The 15,767-nt window shown below is 31.9% G+C and overlaps 1 protein-coding gene and 1 pseudogene across 2 annotated transcripts; both read right to left on the reverse strand.

The window, feature by feature from the left end:
- Positions 1–910: 910 nt before the first annotated feature.
- On the reverse strand, positions 911–3,879 carry LOC136227150 (probable LRR receptor-like serine/threonine-protein kinase At3g47570; annotated as a pseudogene).
- Positions 3,819–15,446, reverse strand: LOC136225440 (kinetochore protein NUF2 homolog). 2 transcript variants are annotated; one of them, XR_010687073.1, is made up of 12 exons: positions 15,070–15,446; positions 14,763–14,978; positions 14,286–14,376; positions 14,036–14,215; positions 13,414–13,503; positions 11,594–11,701; positions 11,084–11,137; positions 10,722–10,836; positions 10,491–10,648; positions 10,308–10,403; positions 10,024–10,218; positions 3,819–3,836 (listed from the first exon to the last, which is right to left on the reverse strand). XR_010687073.1 is itself a non-coding variant. In XM_066013440.1 (11 exons), exons 1-11 carry the CDS (start codon positions 15,231–15,233, stop codon positions 10,153–10,155), a joined length of 1,338 nt encoding a protein of 445 aa, XP_065869512.1. In that variant the 5' UTR covers positions 15,234–15,446; the 3' UTR covers positions 9,899–10,152. The 2 variants fall into 2 exon arrangements, 1 of the variants encoding a protein (XP_065869512.1); XM_066013440.1 differs by lacking the exon at positions 3,819–3,836 and having other exon boundaries at positions 9,899–10,218.
- Between the last annotated feature and the right edge of the window lie 321 nt (positions 15,447–15,767).

A 15,767-nucleotide genomic window follows, 5' to 3' on the forward strand; every position in this document is an offset into this window, starting at 1 on the left:
TTTTTTCTAGAAATATCAGAATGGATGTTTGACTTGTGGCACTGTTGAAGACCCTTTTGATTTTCTGAGAAACATCCAATGCATTCAAATAGAAGAAATTGCGAATCAAAAAGAGTCAAGGATATGAATCATATTAAATATATTTTGTTATGTATTTGTGTTTGCCTCTTCTTGTACAAAATGCAAGCGTACTAGAGAATTTTAGTATTCTCATACTATAAATTTAAGTAAATGTGCCTATTGAACTTGTAAATCGAAGGATTATTGAAATAAAAGAGACCTGAATAAACCCGAGGTTCTAATTATCAAAATGGCTAAACTGTACTGTACAACTTAAAAGAAATGATGAACTTGAACCAGAATTGAAACGATGAAGATTACAATTAAGAGAATGGATTGAGAAATCTAAATTTGTTGAAGTCTAAAACCGAGGATTGTCTCTTTTATAGATGTTGGTAATGGTAACTTTTAGGTTTCTCTCACTAATCCACGTTTTCTAGCATCAGAAACTATTGCATGTTTTAGTGATCAATGATCTCTAGATTTCTGAATATGACTTACCATAATCTCTGGACTCACGAAGAAAAAAAGGTGCATCAAAAAGTTTTTACAGAGAAGATTTTCTCTAGGAAAAATGTTCTCCCAGGGAAGGTTTCCCTCAAGAATATTCTCCCCCACAAAATCAAGAAAAAAGTTCTCCTCCGAAAAAGGACTTTGAGAAGTTTAGAGAATTTACTAACTCCATATACCTTGAAGCCATTTAATAAGTTAAAATCATTAAAAAAATCTGAAAGCAAAAGTTTATTTTTGCTACAAACCTTGGATTTTCAACAAAGGGATTCTAATCTAACACTAACATCGATGTTACATTATTCAGTCTTGTATATATTTGTTCCATGGAAATGAAACATTAACACCGAGTACTTGTTCTAATGGAATGTAAATCATTGAGGGAATCACTTATATCCATTCTCTCTCGAGGAGACTCCGCAGAACATGCTACTCCTATCTTCATCATTGACCTTATACACTCAACAGTTTCGCCTTGAGATCTTGCTTCGTCTTCTCGAATGAGAACCGGGTCTGCAATCTCTAACACTTTATTAGGCAATGCCATTCTACACAACTTATGAAGATTTTGACCCTCCACAAAGATATCATCTGTAGGTTTCTTTCCTGTCAACATCTCTAGCAGTAAGATTCCATAACTGTATACATCTCCGGCTCTGGACACCTCACTTCCTAAGCCATACTCTACAATTGAAAAGATTTGAACAATGAATATTCTGGAATCGAAAGAGAAAACGTAATTAAATAGTTAAGATGCCAACCTGGAGCTACGTAGCCGATGGTTCCTCTTGTTCCCATTGTGCTACTTTTAACAGAATCCTGTAGCTGAGTGAGGAACTTTGCTAACCCGAAATCACCAACATGCGCAACCATGTCTTCATCAAGAAGAATATTGCTCGGTTTTAGATCACAGTGAACAATGGGTTCGTCGAGAACGGTGATGGAGATAATCAATTGCAGTTCCAACATCTATCGCGATATCAAGTCGTTGAAGAAGATTTAGACTTTCTGTTTCTGAATTCAGATTCAACCACTTCTCTAGATTTCCATTTGGCATGTATTCATAAACAAGTGCTTTAAAATCATTTCCTTGAAAATCAATACTCGAGCAGGAAGTCACGATCTTTACAAGATTTCGGTGACGAATATTTCTCAAGGCATTGCACTCAGCCATAAAACTCCTCGAAGCTCCTCGACGCTGAAGGTTGAGTACTTTTACTGCAAAAACAACTCCATCCTCTTCGAGAATCGACTTGTAAACAGAGCCATAGCTTCCCATACCAATCAGATTTTCAGAAGAGAACCCATTAGTTGCCTTAAAGATGGTCTTGTACGAAAGCTTCTGGAAGGGCTTTAGGAGCAATAGAGTAGGGGATTGCTTTATTTTCTTATATCTGGAGCTACAATATAAAAGGGCTGACACAATTATGACCACACCAAGAACACTTGATATCGCGATTGCAGCTATTTTCACATTTGATTCATGATTTGTGCAACTTGGAAGCTTGAGTTGTGTAATTCCTCCACAGAGCCTATTATTTCCTTCAATAGATATTTTACTTTCATTCGCAAAAGCACCGTTGCTAGGAACCTTACCTTCAAAATTATTTTGAGACAAATTCAAGTATTCAAATGCAAATAATCCAAAATACTCGGGAATCTCACCTGTCAAATTGTTCTTTGACAAATCTAATTCTCTGAGACCTTTTAAAGATTCAAATGATTCAGGTAAAGCACCTTCAAAGTTGTTATCGTCCAGACGGAGATACTCGAGGCTATGACACTGGCCAATGTCATACGGAATATTACCAGATAAACTGTTTCGGGATACAATCAATTCATTCAAACTCTGTAAATTACCAACTTCTGAAGGGAGGAAACCTACCAAATGGTTTTGAGATAGATCCAAGGAAACAAGCATATCAGGAAACGAATTGGATATGGAGGCATTGAGGTTATTTCTCGAAAGGTCGATAAATAATAAGTTATGGCAATTTCCAAGGCTAGAAGGAATAGGACCATGTAAATTATTATCATTCAAATGAAGTAGACCCATTCCTGATAAGTTTCCGATGGATGAAGGTATTGTTCCTGATAATTTATTGTGGTCAAAGTACATCATTTGCAGGTTCTGAAGCTTACCGATATCTTCAGGAATAGTGCCTGTGATTTGGTTAAACTGTATACTAAATGCAAATAAGTTAACAAGAGTTGATATCCATGGTGGGAGATTCCCGTAGATTCGATTTCTCCCAATTGATAGCCACTGAAGTGATGATAAATTAGCAACAGATTTCGGCAACACTCCCCTGAGGTGATTTCCAGCTATGTCAAGCCAAAATAAGTTGCTGCAGTTAAGTAAATCAGTGAGGAAATCCAAATCGTTGCCTCCCCAGCTTCCGAGATTATTTTCATACAAAGCTAAATAAGAAAAGTTTTGTAAGCCTGCAAAATTGATGGATACTTTTCCGGTGAAATTGTTTTGTCCTAAGTCAATGTATACAAGTTTTGAGGCATTGGAATTGATCCATTAAACCGGTTTCCCCATATCTGAAATTCCTGGAGATTTGGCAGCAGCAGGCCGATATTTGGTGGAAGGTTTCCTTGGAGGGAATTATCAGAAATGTAGACAAAAGTTATGGAGGAAATATTATAAATGGAAGGAGGGATAATACCTGACAGATTATTGTTATGAAATCCAATAAATGTTAAATGGTTGAGTTGGCCTAAGGAATCCGGGATTCTTCCATATAACGGATTGTTATCGAGGGCTAAAACTTGTAACAAGCTCATATTCCCTACAGCTGGTGGAATTCCGCCTGTCAAATGATTTCCTGGGTTGGATAAAGTGGTGATCCCAATTGGAATTCTTCCAACTAGATTGTTCCGGCCTAACCTCAGGAATACGAGGTTTGAACATTGGGACAAATTGGAAGGGATTTCACCTTGGAAAGTGTTGTTTTCCAGGCGTAAAAGTTGCAGCCTGGACAAACGACTGAGTTCATGTGGGATTGGGCCTTGGAGAGTGTTGTTTTGCAGCCTAATCTCCTTGAGGAAACTCATGTTTCCTATATGTGGAGATAGAAAACCTTTGGATGGTAGATTAAGAACGGTGACTCTCGTATGTTGGCGTCCGCAAATGACTCCTTCCCAGTTGCAGAAATGGATAGAATCGTTCCATGATCTGAAAACGCTTTGAGGATCAGACTTAATCCTTGTTTTGAAGGATAACAAGGCGAGATAATCCGTGTTGTTCCCATTAAAGGCTGCAGCTGACAGGAAGAATAAGATGAGTAGTATCAACTTCATTGGAAATGAAGTTTCAAGCTTGTATGATATTATTATTATATGCATTTAGCATTGGATTTATAGAATTTGTTTTCAAATTTTGTTATGTTATTTTCTATGGAAATGATCAGAATTCGTAATTTCAAATAATGAGTGGAGTAGAATATACTGGTATGGAAGTGGAGTCAATTTGAATTCGTGTTATGTGATAATTAATATATTGACAATTTGTGGTTTTATGGTAACAAATATTGAAAATTGAGATGATAATGAAAACCATACTTGAGCTTCAGCTTTTTCTTTTTTGCTTTTGAAATAAATGGCATAACATTTTCGAGCAAGAGATGGATTATCCAACACATTCACATGCTCAATAATCTATGTAGTGGATGTTTCAAATCTTATACATTTCAATGTAAAATAATAATTTATAAAGTTGTTGGATTCCATCATGTTATTATAAAGTTTTTAATTCTATATTTAATCAAACTCGTTAAGTTTTTCATTTGTTTTTTTTATATGAAATTAAAAAATTGCCCTTAATTTTATAAATAAATAAAAATATATCTTTTAATTTTCAAATTAATCAAAATAGTTTTAATGGAATTTGTATAATACATGTACACCAAAATTGTATACTTATATGCATACTAATTATAATAAAAAAAATTATTACTTATTCTCTTAAATTTTTATTATCGTTTTTCTTTATCTTTGTTATAATATTTTTAAACTAATATTAAATTTAGGAAAAAGTATAAAAATTAACATTGTGGTTTGATCAATTTACAAACACAATCCTCGTGATTTAAAACTTAATAAATGGATACTTCATTCTATTGAAGTTTTTGTTAAATGATTAGTCTTTTTACTTTATTTTTTTTCTTTCTCTCGTACCCAACTCTCTCGTCGCAGTCTAACCATCTCTCTCCCGATTCTCTTAACTCATGTCATTGTTATAGTTCCATTTTTTAGAGATGAAATTTTCTTTCTGTCATTACCCAAGTTCCACACCTCTTGCTACCTTAACTGACTAAAATATAGATTTATACATTTGCATTTTCTTTTAGTATATGTTGTTAGGCGTAATCATTTCGATTGTCAACTCTAACTAAGATTTCGATTTCCGGCTTTATATGCACTCAACTGTTAACTTGAATTGAAGTTAGATGAATTATTCAAATTAAGAACTTGGTGAATTATACTAATTTTTTTAATTTAGATTTATTTAACTGATATGAATTGTATTTTTTATTTTTATACATTTTGGTACGAATAGATATAAAGTTTCACACAATAGTGGTTCATTGAAGTTGGAGACATATTAAAGAAAATAATTAAAGATGTAGTGAAACATGAATTACTATAAAATTTATTTCAATTATAAATTATGTTATATCATTATTACTATTCTAAGTTCCTTTCTCATTTTTTAATCATGGATTGTACATTATTATTATTATTCTCAACAAGAAATTAAGTTTTTTTGCCCAATCCTCTAGACAGAGAGATTGTAAGCATCCAATTATTATTGAAGAATTTAGATTATGCTAGATATGAACTCAAAATGAAGGTAAATGAAAATATATTTTGATGCTCAAAATCTGAAAATGTACACTAATTATGGGATATCAAGACAATTGGTTTTGTAACACATGTCTATATAGTTATTAATCATTATATTTTGATTTGTACAAAATTGTTAGTATTTCAAAAAGTTTAACAGATGAAAATGAAACATGATCATGTGATAAATTTTTAGAAAATATTAATTAAAAATATTATTATTTGAATCTCTTCAATTTCTATAAATGTTGAATATATTGATTCTAATTAATAGAATTAATTTCACATATTAATTATAAATATTTTTTTTATACTGAGTGGTTATAATTACGATTTAATTCTGTTTAACTAAAATTAATTTATAAACTTAATACTTCATTAAGAAAAAATATTTTTTTAATTAATGGGTAAAAAAACATTTTCACCCTCCTCTTTATATGTCTATATCTTCAAATTCTCTCTTATTTTAGAAATAAATAAAAATGTGACAAAGATAACTCTCTCATAATTTTATTTTTAGTCCTTTCATTTTTGTTTTCTATCACTTTGTTTGTTTCGTGTTCTTGCTTTCGAAATTCAAGAATATATAATTATTAAAAAATATTAATAAAATCAAAGAATTGATATCTACGAGCGTGATTGATATTGTATACAATGAAATAATTATGAACAAATTGATTAAATGACTTGATGAGATGTCACGAGATGAAAATATGAGAACTCATCATCTTAAGCTTATTTAATTGGATATATTGGATTATTGTAACCTAATGAATAATTGAATTCGAATACTTTGATAATCACGAAATTCCATCAAGTAAAATGATTATCATGAAGATAAATTTGTGTCTAGTTTCTTATGATTTTATTTTTTGTGTGTATGTAATTGGAGTTTCTTATTGATAATGTGGAAGAGACATTATAAATGTATATATGTAACATATCAATTGATAATGTCTCTTCTCTGCAAAAAAAAAAAAAAGATAATGTCTCTTCCATATTTAATTGATAATGTCTACATTATTGATAATGTGCAATATTAGGAAAATATTGATTGTAATAGTTTATAGTATAATAAATTGATGTACTTTCATTTCAACATAGATTGTAATTCATTTGTATCGTAGATATAATATTTAATTTTAATTATAGTTTAGTTTCATTTCTATTTTTTTTATTGAATTCTAATATATTTCTTAATTAATCTCATATTTTATTATTATTATTATTATTATAAAGAATTTCAATTAAAAAATATGAAAATGTATAAAATTACTAAAAAAAGTACGAACTTTTGTAAATTTAATAAATCATTCACTTTTAATTAAAATTCTATAAAAATAATAATCAAGTTTTATTGTCAAAATTAATTTAATTAGATTTTTTTTTAAAATTTGCGCACAATGTGCTTACATTAAGAAGAAAGAAAAATCCCCACCAGACCCGGATGTGATTCGAACCCATGACCTCCCTAATTATAGGTAAGCTCTCAACCACTAGGCTAAGAGCTTCACCATAATTAATTTAATTAGATTTGAATTATCAAAATATATATATATATATATATATATATTAATTTGAAATATACATAATATAAAATATATAATATAAAAAAAACTTAGACTAATTATTCAATATATTGGTAAAAATAATTAGATCATTATTGCAAAAATAAATTAATATAAAAAATTAAATTCAACTTGGATCAAATTTAAAAAAAAAAACAAATATAGAATAAAACATTAAGATTATTAGTGGAGTCTATATGAAAAAATAATATAGAAAACTAATTATAGAAAAATAAATAAATACAATTATTTTTTGGATATTGATCCCATCAATTTGAAAACAATTTTTACTTTTAAATAAATAGATTGTCATACTACAGAAATCAAAATATTTATACAATATAAGTTTATTTAAACTATTGTAAACTACTTTAAAAAAATAAATAAACAATTATATTATTTATAATGAAAACTCACTACTCCGTTATTTTTTAATGTCGAATTTACAAAGTTTATCACCTATGAAGCGAAATGTTGTATGATGCGAAAATTATTCGAATCATTATACTCTGTTTTTCTAATAAAATAAAATATTAATTACTTATTACTTTACTTTATAATTTAATTAATAAAAAAAATATTAGTTTCAATATTATTATTGCACATACATTAAATTTATAGTTAACTATTCAGACCAAAAATTATACAAAATTATTTTTTAAAATAATCTTTTTTTTTGGTAAATTTAAATTATTTTAAAAATAAAAAATGAGTATCATTATAGGCAAATAATAAAAAAATATTAAAATGTTAAATTTTTGTACAAAAATTTAATCAACTCACGCAACGCACGGAAACAATACTAGCTATATATATATATATATATAAGAATCTAGCATCCTAAGTACTTAAACCATAGACACAAATGTGTACAACGATTTGAGATCCTAGTCATCTATTTTTAGAATAAAATGGTTCAATATTTGAATTAAACAGACCTTGAAGATGTAGAAACGCAATTTACATAGAGTTTTTTTACTGTGATAAAAATAACTATTAAAAAATTAGATCCCTAAGATATTTAATTTCAAAATTGAATTCAATTGTTTTTATGCTAATGTGTTTGTTAAATGATTATTCTATAACTTAAGCATAAAATGAAAGACAACTTAAAAGGATTTAACTCGATTAAAAGTCCAAGTCTTAAGTCTGGTCCAGAACCCAGAATATGAAATTATTTTTTTACCCTTTGTCCTTTATATAATTACTAAAAAAAACTCTATCTTCTTCCTCCATTTTTTGCCATTTCTCTCTCTAAAACTTTCACTCTCTTTATCCTTTCTCTCTCTAAAGCTTTCACTCTCTCTAAATCCATAAAATGTATTAATTGGTTCATATTTAATTCTTTCTCTCTCTAACTCTCTCTAATTCAAATTTCGATGGGTTTCTCTCTCTATATCCAGTAACTTTCTCCTTGCCATTAACAAGCTTTTTCAGTTGAAGATCGGCTTTCTTAGGGGCGGAAACAACTTTCTTCGATTTTGTATTAGTGTTTTTAGGCGCAGCACCTCCGGCCATTGCTGCCAAAAATCTTAAACCACTCGACTGCTCAATAGCAAAGCAAGATAAACAGGAAAGGGGTCCTATGAAAATATCATGAATGTTTTACTGATTGAAAACAAAAAATATTGGCAGAAGCCATATGAAAATTGAGATTAATAAAACAGTAATAATTGCAAAAAATGCATGTAAAATTTGTTAGCGATTGTTCAACTGCAATTTAGCTGAAAAAATCACCAAAAAAAACAGAAATGAATATTTGAATCCCAAATCTTGAAAGAAAAGGAGAATCGCTTCTTACAATCATGAACAAGAAATCACCAAAAGCAAAAGGCGTGCGACAGCAGCGGCCGGAGGTGCTGCACCTAAAAACACTAATACAAAATCGAAGAAAGTTGTTTCCACCCCTAAGAAAGCCGATCTTCAACTGAAAAAGCTTGTTAATGGCAAGAAGAAAGTTACCCGATATAGAGAGAGAAACCCATCAAAATTTGAATTGGAGAGAGAGTTAGAGAGAGAAAGAATTAAATATGAACCATTAATACGTTTTACGGATTTAGAGAGAGAAAGATAAAAAGAGTGAAAGCTTTAGAGAGAGAGAGAAAGGATAAAGAGAGTGAAAGTTTTAGAGAGAGACTGGCAAACAAATGGAGGAAGAAGATAGAGTTTTTTTTTTAGTAATTATATATAGGACAAAGGGTATAAAAATAATTTCATATTAGGTGGGTCAGTTTTTTACTTTTAGAGAAGTAAAAAATGGTGATGTGGCGTGTTGACTTTGGATTGACCGGTTATAATTACCGGTTGTACAGGTGATCAAAAGGTTGTACATTTTTATGTGCAAAATTAAAGGTTGTACACCAAAGTGTGAAATATGGCAAATGTTGTACACCACGTATGTAATTTACCCATATATTGCTTACTCTGGTTACTTATCTCACGCATAAGCTTTGAATATTGTGCGCACTTTAACTATAATCTATCTTAAGAAGCTCTACTAAACAATATGTCCTCTAAGCACATAAGTCAAGCAAAATCAAGTTCAGTGGACTGATTAACTAAGTAGACAAAACTTGACCAATTTCGAAGTTTGCTTCAATGAAACTCCATTTGGAACTAATCTAACCTCACAAGGAGACCAAGAGAGAAACCCAACAAATCACAAACATGCTATTAAAAAAATTAACCTGGGTTTTTATGTGAATCAAAATCAATACCTAGAGTCTACAAAATAGTTCATTTTGTCATTATTTTAAGTCGTGGCTGATTTTAACTTTTCAACCGACTAAATTTGTGGATGAAAATAAACAAAGTCAAATAAGTATACATGCAGCAAGTGTGGTGAGTGATGAGATAGGGGTTCTTTCATAATTTAACACATGCTAGAAAGCACATGGGATAATTTCACTTGAATGGCCAAATCGCAACCTGTGGTATTTGCAAACAATTCCTCTATATCCTCATGCTTAAACCAATTGTGAAGAAAACCGACAAGAAATTCTTAAATAGATAAAGAAAATTCGAAATATACCTGGATGCTGGAAATAGTGATTCAACGACTGCACTATCTTTTAAATAAACTAGCCCAAGCCAAACTTCACAAGCATCTCTCAAGGTTTTTACACAGAAATGTAACTCAAAGGAATATTTACTTCCACATTCATATTTGTACTGGACAACCAGCATTCTCCACCAATTGCTCCATGTGCTCCTTATAATCTTTAAACTGCAATCAACCAAATACAAACCATTCACTTACAAATACATGTATATATCCCATCCCATCCCATCCCAGTAATATAATGTCACCCCCACCTGTTCTGAAATCTCTCCACATTTATCAACTATCTCTTCAACTTTAGCAGCACCATTTTCTCTTACCACGTTTGTTTTTGATGTAATGTAATCGACCTGTTAATTCAGAAAAGGAAGCTCAGGTATAAAATCAAGCTACAATATAGACTAATTTAGCACAAGTCTAAAAGAAATTAAAAGAACCTCTGAGACTACAGCTTCCACTTTCTTTTGCCTTTCTTGGAGGTCATGCCTCCTAGCTTCTACCTCCAACTTGACATTATTATATTCTTTAGCAGCATCTTCACACTTCAAATCTCTTTCTCTCTCAACTGCCTTTCGTACTTCATCCAAGTGTTGTGCTGGTGAAAATAGGGGAACCTACAGTCAGACCTCTTCACTTTTCTTCACATATAAAAGCATGAGAGGAACTACCTTTTGCTTGCCGTTCGACCAATTTTGCATCCAGTGACTTATCCAACACTCTATCATCACTCAGCTTACTTTTCAGAGCCTTGTAGTCCTTCTCAATGGATTTAGCAGAATTTACCTATTACAACAAATATTGCAAAATTCAAGTTTTTGGCATATGGTTAAATTATTAAGAAGATCAAAAGCTACTTTGAAGAAAATGAAGATACGATAGTACAGAAGGATATATATTTCAGAAGATCAATTAAAACTATTAAAATCAAAAGAAACAGATTAAAAATGCACATAAATTGGAAACCAAAACTGGAATAAAAGAAATAATAAAAAATGACAAGGGAGAAGGGAGAAGGGAGCTATGCACTGACCTGTTCGTATATGGTCTGCATCTGTTTCAAGTGCTTTGACATTTTTGTGGAAGTCTGAGATATGGCATGTCAGATTCAAACATTCAGTTTTTCTCTCAAATTAATTTCTATTATCTTAAATTTTCTATCATGCATAATTGAAAATCAGTAAACGTCAACAGAAGAAAATGAGAATAATATCTTAGTCAATTACACAAATAAAAGCGATATGTTAAGATATTGAAGGACACGAGCATGTCTGAATATATTAATATCACAGAATTGTAATGACACTTGAGAAAATAATTATCATAGAAAATGGTCAATCGTACGACAGAGGAAATGGTTAACGGAAACCACATAGAGATACGGACATCAAAGCTGGTGTACAGTAATAACATATAATGGAAAAAACAGAGGTCGAACTTTGGATAGAAGACAGTTGTTAAAATTTATTTGCTAACTTTGTTTAAACCAGCTAATCAGCAAATAGATGATCATAAAGGGTAGAAGCACTTTTAAAAGAAATACCTTTGAATAAACCTCCAAAATTGAAGTCTTCTCCTGAAAGTACTGCATTGCTAATCTTTCTGCATTCTTTGCCTCTTCACGAACTGATTTCCTCTCCTCCAGTGCCCTCTTTCAGTACACATGGGAAAAATATCCACAAGCAAGGCAAAAAGAAACAACTGAAGTGCGTCAACTATGAAAGCTCCATCCAACCACCAATTAAAAAACTAACACATCTTACATTGGATTCTGTGTTCAATAATAAAACCATAATTCAAATGAAACTCAGGATAGGAAAAACTGCAGAAAATAATTCAACCAAGCCAAACTGCAGGAGGTATGAGCCCATATATTTTTTGTATATCCAGTTATACACAAATCTCGTAGCTAATAAGAGGCGGATATACTTTGTTCTGAACTCCAATATGAAAAGATTAGAAATGCTAATCCAAAATCTGTACCATTATCAAGTCAACAAAGAGAAATGCCGCTTAGTAAGATGAAAATGTTTAACATGAGTGTGAAGATGATAAATGTGCATAGATTGATGAATTGTGTCATGAAACTAATTGATATAAAAGTTTAAGATCGTTAAGGCTCAATTCATATTAATATATGGCATACCTGCACATGAATATCCACTGGGTTTGAAACGTGTACAACATAGATCCATCTTACCATATGTTGAAATTAAATCAACAAATGGGATTGCCAAGATTCGAACTCTTGATCACTTGGTCATGAAACCAATTGAACTAAAAGTTTAAGTTGATAGTTAAGGCTCAATTCACATTAATATTTGACAAATTTCAAGCATCAAAATGCAAATGTTTTTGGGTGGAGGATATAATGCGAATAAAAAGGCCTTTGAACTCAAATATGTGAATCGATGAGTTATCATATCTAACGGTTTAGTGCGGAATGCAATCTGCATTAGCAATAATACAACAACAACAACAAAGCCTTAGTCCCGAAATGAATCGGGGTCGGCTAACATGAACCGTCATACGAAACCGTGAAATCAAGTCGTTTCAACGACATAAATTCTCTCCCTCCACTCCGTCCTATCCACTACCGTATTTTCCTCAATCCTCAATACACTCATCACCCTCTTCCAAGTTTGCTTAGGCCTTCCCATACCCCTCACCATTGCATCCCTTTGCCACTTTTCAATCCTTCTAACCAGCGTATCAAGCGCTCTTCATCTTACATGGTCAAACCACCTTAGTCGGTTTCCCTCATTTTATTCTCAATAGATGTCATCCCTACTTTTGTCCTCATTATTTCATTACTCACCCGATCCTTTCTCGTATGACCACACATTTCGTACCATATAATAATGCAGGTCTAATTGTTGTGCGGTAGAATTTTCCCTTCAATCTATTAACGGAAGCAATCCGAGCCCTGGACAACCCTTCCATCCAGGGTGATTGTCCATACCTCCCTACTTCTATCGCCACTAAACTTACACTCCAAATATTCCGTCTTCTTCATTTTCATTTTCACCTAATGTTCATTAGGCGCACTGAAAAACATATGGAACAAATTTCTCCTACAGTTCCACCATCTAAAAACTCAATCCACAGCATATAGCATTGTAGTATTTCCTCAATTAACAGAAAAATTATTAATACCACTAGCGCATCCTACAAGTATAGCATCACAACAAGTCATGATCGTACTGCTACTTTGGATTGACAAGGCATTACAACAAAGTAAAGTTTATTTCACTATATCAAGCTTCCAATGAACAGATGCCCATAGCCCAAATAGTTAGAAACACTCAGTATGCATGAGTGAGCATTGCCGAAAAATGAACTATAAAAGTGAATGAGAGGTACCTGCAACTTATCAGGTGACTGAACAACTTTTGAACGCAAATTAGCATTTTCTTGGACACTTTGTACCAGGTCAAACTCCGCTTTTGAAATCTGTGAAGGTATAAGATAAGATAAGATGTCAAGAAGAGCAAATGTAAGAAGTTAATGAAAAAAAAATTGATTTCTGATGTTAGGAAAAGACATAAGTTAAAGAATATGAATATAAACAGCGTTCTTTGATAATATCAGCCTAACTGTAAATGAGGTAATGGAGAAATATCATCAATAATTGTATCATGTATGAGGACTGAGGAGATGGTCCAATATAATGAGTAACAAGACCTTAAGAGATGAATTATATATCAATATTTTTAAAAAAAAGAAACAGTTGCAATTGAATCAGGAAGAATATACTAAGTATAATTTAGGATGCAAGCCAAAGCTACGTACATCTAGGGTCTAGGGATCATATTTAACATTCTAAATTATCCTGCTTCAGCGATACACGGGTTAATATCCTCTGGGTCAACTCCAATTTGATATGATCTACTACCTATGCATACAAAAGCAATTTCTCAGCACAGCATGTGACTACATGATTTTATTAAGCTCAAGCTATATGAGATGGTAGTCAAATGCTTACCTCCCCATCCATTGCCTTGCTGTTCTCCTTCAACTTCTTCAACGAAGTGCTGAGAGACACCTGGTGCTTGTTGAGGCCTGCAATTGTCTGTTGCAAATCTTTAACTTTTGCATCTACCTCTTGAACAAGCGGCAATTCATTCTCCCTTGCAACATTATATTCTGCAATTTCTGCATTCAACTGCAACAGAAAATGCTCAACAAAAATAATTTCTAGATACATTCCATGGTAGGTTTATATGTTTAATTACCTGTGAAATCTTGTCCTCCCATTCTTTTCGCTGCTCATCAAGAAGCGAGAGTTCTTCTCCAATTGGCCTAAGCGCATTCATTTTTGTGTCTCTTATGAAAAACAAAGAATTACACAATCAATGAACAAAAATCAAAGTAACTCAAGAATGCAACATACTATTCTTGATACTAACATGTTACCATGATTATAATACATTCGATAAAGTTCCAAAATGGATACAATCACAAATCCAGAAAAGTTCAAGGCAATACTATAATGTTGCAATTTTCAACCCATATTAATATAAGGCTTTTTGTCACCATGCAGAGCAACAATAAGAAACATTTTCACCCAAAATAGATGCATACGAGGCATTTGAAGTAGAAGAACACTTCTACGCCATGCACAAATCAAGCCCTAAACTGACTGAATAAATTTCAAAAGAAAACAAAAAAAAAAAAAAAAGCTAAAGGAGCCAAGTAATAGCAAAGCATACTTGTGAAGACAAAAATTAAGAATTGCACTGAGATATAACTCAGTCCGGTCGCCTTGTGGCTTCAAAAGATCTTTGAGGGTAAATTTCAATGGGCAATCAACCAAGTGCACCATCTCTCTTATTTTAATAAACTTATTCATAGTCCCAGCCGAGTCCACATGCTCTGGGTTCTCAAACTGCTCCAGAGCAGCAAACTCCACTTGCCCCTGATCTTCTCTGCAAAAATCAGAAAATCCATGAAGCAAAAATGTCAAAAGGGAAGGAAAAAAGAGGGATGGGAAAAGAGAGAAAAGGAAAGAAACAATACTCGTTCAGGAGATCAAGATGGATAAGGAGTCGGGTATACAGATCCAAAATGAATTCAGGATTAGGGTTCTTGAGATCGTTGTCGTTTATGGAGGCGATCTGTGCCTCTGCTAAAATGGTGGCTATTTCTACACGAGACAATCTAGGGTAATCGAATTTCGACATCTCGATTTGATTTCAGAATTGAAACAAAAAAAAAAAAAAAAAACAAAATTGTTCAGAATGATGAAGTTTATCTTCTGAGAATCGAAAGAGTAACTTGCTTAATTACTGAAATTGAGAAATTTCATACGATTGATTTTGGAAACTAATTTTCCCGCCCAAAATTTTGACACTACACTAGTTCAAAGCCAGTTTGAGACCCGACTCACATTTATGGTTATAAGTTTATAACTTATATTACAAAACTGACTAGATTGGTGGTTCATCAATGTATTGTCTAAGTACGTATCAAGGGTGTGTGGTAACTGCTTTTCATTTTCATGTTTTTACAACTGAAAAGCGATCTTTTATCAAAGCAGTTTTTCCCAACAACAAACCGTAGATAAAACAAACGGACCTTAAAACTCATTATAGACTGTTTCGTTTAAGAATCTATATATAATATAAAACAGTAACGATGGAACTGAGGTGTCACTTCCTCCTTTTTTAGTGATAAAAAATTTAATATATTAATTTTAATTTTATTATATATATTTA

This window comes from Euphorbia lathyris, chromosome 4 (assembly GCF_963576675.1).
Source record: "Euphorbia lathyris chromosome 4, ddEupLath1.1, whole genome shotgun sequence".
In the NCBI taxonomy this organism is placed as follows: Eukaryota; Viridiplantae; Streptophyta; class Magnoliopsida; order Malpighiales; family Euphorbiaceae; genus Euphorbia; species Euphorbia lathyris.

Bases quoted from the DNA above. Each gene is read 5' to 3' on its own strand.
- LOC136225440 (XM_066013440.1), bottom strand. From the start codon at position 15,233: ATGTCGAAATTCGATTACCCTAGATTGTCTCGTGTAGAAATAGCCACC. The intron at 14,979-15,069 runs GTATTGTTTCTT...TGATTTTTGCAG, and splicing joins CATCTTGATCTCCTGAACGA to AGAAGATCAGGGGCAAGTGG. The intron at 14,216-14,285 runs GTAATTAAACAT...TTTCTGTTGCAG, and splicing joins GGGAGGACAAGATTTCACAG to TTGAATGCAGAAATTGCAGA.